The 5,007-nt window shown below is 36.1% G+C and overlaps 1 protein-coding gene across 2 annotated transcripts in view; it reads right to left on the bottom strand.

The window, feature by feature from the left end:
* Nucleotides 1–945: 945 nt before the first annotated feature.
* Brinp3 (BMP/retinoic acid inducible neural specific 3) overlaps nucleotides 946–5,007 on the bottom strand; it is a 457,113-nt gene continuing 453,051 nt past the window's right edge. Inside the window, exon 6 of one of the 2 annotated variants that reach the window (XM_004643979.1) lies at nucleotides 946–2,413. In XM_004643979.1, the coding sequence (XP_004644036.1) occupies nucleotides 1,297–2,413 (1,117 nt within the window). In that variant the 3' untranslated portion in view covers nucleotides 946–1,296. The remainder of the gene's footprint in view (nucleotides 2,414–5,007) is intronic. The other variant, XM_004643978.2, reaches the window with a different exon arrangement.

The following is a 5,007-nucleotide window of genomic DNA, read 5'->3' as shown; positions in this document are numbered from 1 at the left end:
CCTTTTTCTATTCCTTCGGAAATAATCTTGTGATCACAAAAGATGAACAGTGAGTTTTGTAAGATAAACACTTAAAATATCTAGATAAGAAATGTCTGATAAATAGTATAGACACATTTTAGTTACATAGCCAAACAACTAAACACAAGTTAAATTCAAACTTACAAAGAAAAATATATTTTATATGTCTATAATTTCATGAAAGGTAGCATGAGAACTTCTAGGAAAATACTTTGAATTAAAATAAGTGTTACTTTTAAAGGTTTTCCTCAAAGTACTCTAGTATTTTGAGGGGTCTAATTTTTGAAAATTCTTTATGCATTCCAGATCCTAGACCTCAGAGGTATTTTTAATAGTATATCTGCGAGAAAAAAATGTCTATTTACATTTTAACTAGTTATTTGAACACTTATGCTATTATGTGACAATTTGTGAATTTCAGAAGTGTTACTTTATTGACATTGGAAAAGGGCTTGAATGAACATATTTTGAGGACTTGAAGTGAAAATGATTGTGCAGAGTATGTTGATTATTGGTTATTAGGATGCAAAAATGAATGACAAAGCAAGTTGCTAAGGAAATTAGAGGTTTACCTTCTCCATGGTGTACTTTCTAATCACAGGTTCTTTGTATTTTTGCTGAAATGTGTTGATATGTACTTGAGAATTAGTTTATCTCGTTATTTTAATAATGATTGTTTTTAGGATTGGATTCTAAATATAGTTCATAAATATATACCACCATTATGCTATTATGCACCAAAAAATTAAGAGCAAACCTTACCACTCAGCATTCTCCATAGTTGGCTGTGCCATAAGGATGATTGAAAAGGTCCTTCAAATGTTTCCATTAAAAAATCTTGGTGACTTTTCCCCAGGTTCTAACAAACTATATCAAAATAGAACTCATTTCATGGAAAAAAGGAATCCCACAGCACTTCTTTTTAATAACTGTACAGCTACAAAATTTTATTGGTGTCTTTTTATGTTCCCCCTAGAGGATGTAATGCACAAAAGCATTGCCACGGAACATATAAAATTACAAATGAAATTTATTGTAAAAAGTAGAATGTCCTCTAGACTGGTGTCAGTATTTATTTCATTCATAAACCAAAATTGCAGTATAATATATTCATTGTCAGCAAGTTCATGTGTGTAAATTGCCACCCAATGTTATTGACTGATATAAGACAGATATTGAAAAGACAATTTAAATTTACTCTTCCAAACATAAACTGTTCCACAAAAGCACTGTAAAAACTCCTTCAAGATTTTGGGTTGTGCTTGACATTTACGGTTAACTACATAATTTGGTCGTGTCATAATCCATTGTGTTTGGCAATTTGGCATTAAATGCCTGCAGAGCAGATTGAATCCTCACCACTTCACTAGTCGACAGCTTGAGTCTATGACGGAGCAAGCAAGAGAAAAGATCTAGACGACGCTGACCAGGTGGGGAGAGTTTATTTACACGGTCTCTTATTTCTAGTAGTTGCAAAAGTGCCGAGTCCTGGGATCCCTGAGTATAGGGGTAGTCCAGTTGCAAAATCAGGTCCCGAATTGCTTCAGGGTCAAAGTGCATGCTGTAGCCAAACACTTGGATATTGTTGATTTTCATATAGCCCAGGTTCCGGGAAGGATCAATAAACTCCAAAGGTTCATAGTAAATGCTCTCATTTCCATTTGGGCCATTGGACTTGATGCGACTCCTCAGGTAGATGTGTACTGTCTCAAAAAATGTCTTCCACTTGTTCCCCAGAGTCAGTGTCCAGTTGTAACACTGCAGAGGGAGATCCAGCTTAGTCCGCTCCCAGTCAGGAAAGCTGTTTTCATTCACAGGCATGAACCAGCTCTCGGAGTGGCTGCCTCCAAAGGGATTGACATAAATAGCCAACACGGGCTCCAAGGTGCTGTTTTTAGTTAAGCAAATCTGCAAAGAGATACCCAAGATCATGTGGACCAGGCTTGACTTGTACTTGTTACTCTTCAAAGTGAGGAGCATCCTTTTGCGCCAGGAAGGGTCGAACCAGCTATTGAGGCGCATATCATTGCTGATAAAAATGGCATGGACTTCGATTCGTCTGTCCGTTTTCTGCAGCAGGTATTTCATCTCTAGATCTTGCAAGTCAGTCTCAAAGCCAATGTAGTGATCAGTAGACTCTGCGACTTCAGGTTTGCAGAGCCCCTGGCTCAGCATGTAGCCAGTGTTGCAGGTGCCACAGCGGGTGCGGTTGTCAGGTGCGCAGGTTAGGCAGGCAGAGGCATCGCCCACGGTGCAGGGCAAGAAGGCGGTGCAGACCACCTGGTCATTAGGACAGGTGCATGAGTGCGTCTCTTCAGAAAAGCTGCCCAACAGGCCATTCTCGTTGCAGTAGAGAAAAGACTGGATGCGGTTGAGCCAGTAGGTTGATGTTCTAGAAATAGAAAAGAAGAGGAATCTCCATCAATACAAAGCCTTTATGAGTGTGTGTGGGCTGTGTGTGTGTACATGTGCATGTGTGTACTGTTTGTCACTGCAAAAGACAGAATGTAGGCAACATTTGATTCAAGTTTCAATACTCCAACTCTAGTTTCCTTTTCATACTATATGTTTGTAATACATAATAATCACATTAATTTGAGGAATTGGTAATAGAAGCCATTCTAAGTGTGGGATATATTTTTATGTTTTGAAGGAATTGCATGCCACCATACTGCATGTTAAAAGGAGACTGTAAGCATAATAATCTTGATTGATATTTTGCAATGATAAGGGCAACAAATAGGGAAAATGGCTTATCATTAAATAGCAAGAGTAAATTGTATTTGGGGCTGGCGAGATGGCTCAGCGTTCTAAAGTGCCTGCTTAGGCAAGCTTAGACAAGCATAGGGATCAAGGTTCAATCCCCACCACCATGTGCCACGTCAGCACCACCCCCACAGGATGCTGAACCAACCACAAAAAGAAAAACAAGAGAAGAAAAAAGAAGAGTAAATCATAGCTTGTAAATTCAAGATAATGTACTTGTGCAAAAACTATTGCTATTCTCTTACTATTTATTACAAATTTTGTTTTATTTTTCTTTAATTAAAAATAATAGGATAGCTATTTTTTTGTATTTCATAGATCAATAACATTATAAGAATCCTCAATATATAGAGTAAAATAAAAATAAATCACTAAAATTATCAATCAACATTTTTCAATCCTAGAGATTCACTAACATTTAATGTACAAGTACCCATGGAGAGTGAAATTATTATAAAACATGTGGAGTTTTTTATCTTTAATGGATACTCAAGAAAACAATTGAAAAGATGGCATTAAAACAAATAAGCTCTTTTAGAAAATAAAACAAGTATGCTCTTTCATTAAGAGTTAAGTGTGTTAGTGTAAAGTGATTTGTCATTAATATTTTGCCTTGTCAGTCTAATGATGAGGCCAATTTAACTTTTTTTCTTATATATTACATTATTGAAGCTTTTGGATTGTTGAAAATCTCAGAAAAATAATGAAAGCAAAGTGCTGGCCTTGTAACACGTAATGCCTTGTTGTTAGCATGTCATTTCTTTCTATTAGTAGAAACAGGAGAAAATTTGCATGGACTGTATGACCTATGGCTCTCTGATATGAAGAATAAAGGTGATAATGTCTTCCATATTGAGGTCATATGACAGATACATTAGACTCAAGCTATTTGACTTTTTATTATTATATTTAATGTATTTGGTGCAGGGTCTCACTATGCAGCTCAGATTCATACTGATCCTCCTGTTTTCAGCCTCCCCAGCATTAGGATTACAGGTGTGCACCACCACACCCCAACTCAGTGGCAGGCTCAGTGTGCACAGGGTTGAGGCCGGGACCAAAGTGGCATGTGGTGCCAAGGATCAAACCCTGGTTCCTAAGCTTGCCTAAGTAGGATCTTAGTCTGCTGACCTATCTGCCCAGATATGAATTTTTTTTAGAACATTGTGTATATTTCACAGAACTCATTCAAAATTGAATCAATTATAGGTACTATACTTTTCTACAATTCATATTTTTCACACTTGTGTAGTTCTCGCAAACACCTAGAACTTAATCATTTAGATTTGTGAGATCACTACTGTTTAAGCAATTTCTTCAGAATATTTCTAATACTAAGTATTAATCTGTTTAAACAAGCAACATAATTAAAATTATTCAAAGTGCTTATTTATATTACACACCCAATTTTGATCTCTGCTCAGGTGTTCTTTGTAATGTTAAACACATTTCTTTTATTATGAACAGAGTATTTTTTTATTGAGGGGAAGAAAGCTTCTGTCCAAGAAAGGGACAGAAAGGGGGCACTGAGTGGGTGTTCCCCAAAAATTTGAGATGGATTTCTTTTTTTCTTTTTTCTTTTTTTGCTACTTAAGGATGGGTCTGGTTCAGCTTCTAGAGATGGGAATCGAACTGTGGTCTAATGCGACTAATTGCCTTTGTCCAAGAAGCATTTTAAACAACTGAGCTATCCACAAAGGCCCCTGTGCTAAACACATTTCTAAAAAATAAAATATTAAGGTTACCTCTTTCGGGTTTTTCCAAGTAAATTAATTAGTTCTTTATTTTCTTTCATACTGTTTACTTACCTTTCCTTATGGTTCTTTTGACCACCTAAAATAGTACATAAATTTTATCTATCCTCTAGTGTCCAGTGATTGTTTTGAAAACTACAAAATATTGAAGTAATATATTCAAATAAGGGTATGTTAAGATGAAACTTAAGCCATAACCTAGCATTTCCAACAATAAAGAAGTTTTAGCTCAAGCTGCAAGTAGTAGTTATACAAAACATGCCTTGATGTTTGCACCAATAGCACACAGACAAATTGTGCTCCTATAAGCGTAGGTACACATATATCACTATGATATGGCTTTTTCAGTTCCTCTAGGAAAATTCCCAGTAGGGAGACAGCTAGTTTGAATGGCATTTCCAGTCCTAGTTTTTCTTTTGTTGTTTGTTTTGTTTTGTTTTTGAGTCTCCACACCAATTTCCATAAT

Source organism: Octodon degus, unplaced genomic scaffold, assembly GCF_000260255.1.
Source record: "Octodon degus isolate 3935 unplaced genomic scaffold, OctDeg1.0 scaffold00188, whole genome shotgun sequence".
NCBI classification, from domain to species: Eukaryota; Metazoa; Chordata; class Mammalia; order Rodentia; family Octodontidae; genus Octodon; species Octodon degus.
This window is presented reverse-complemented; position numbering and strand designations above follow the sequence as displayed.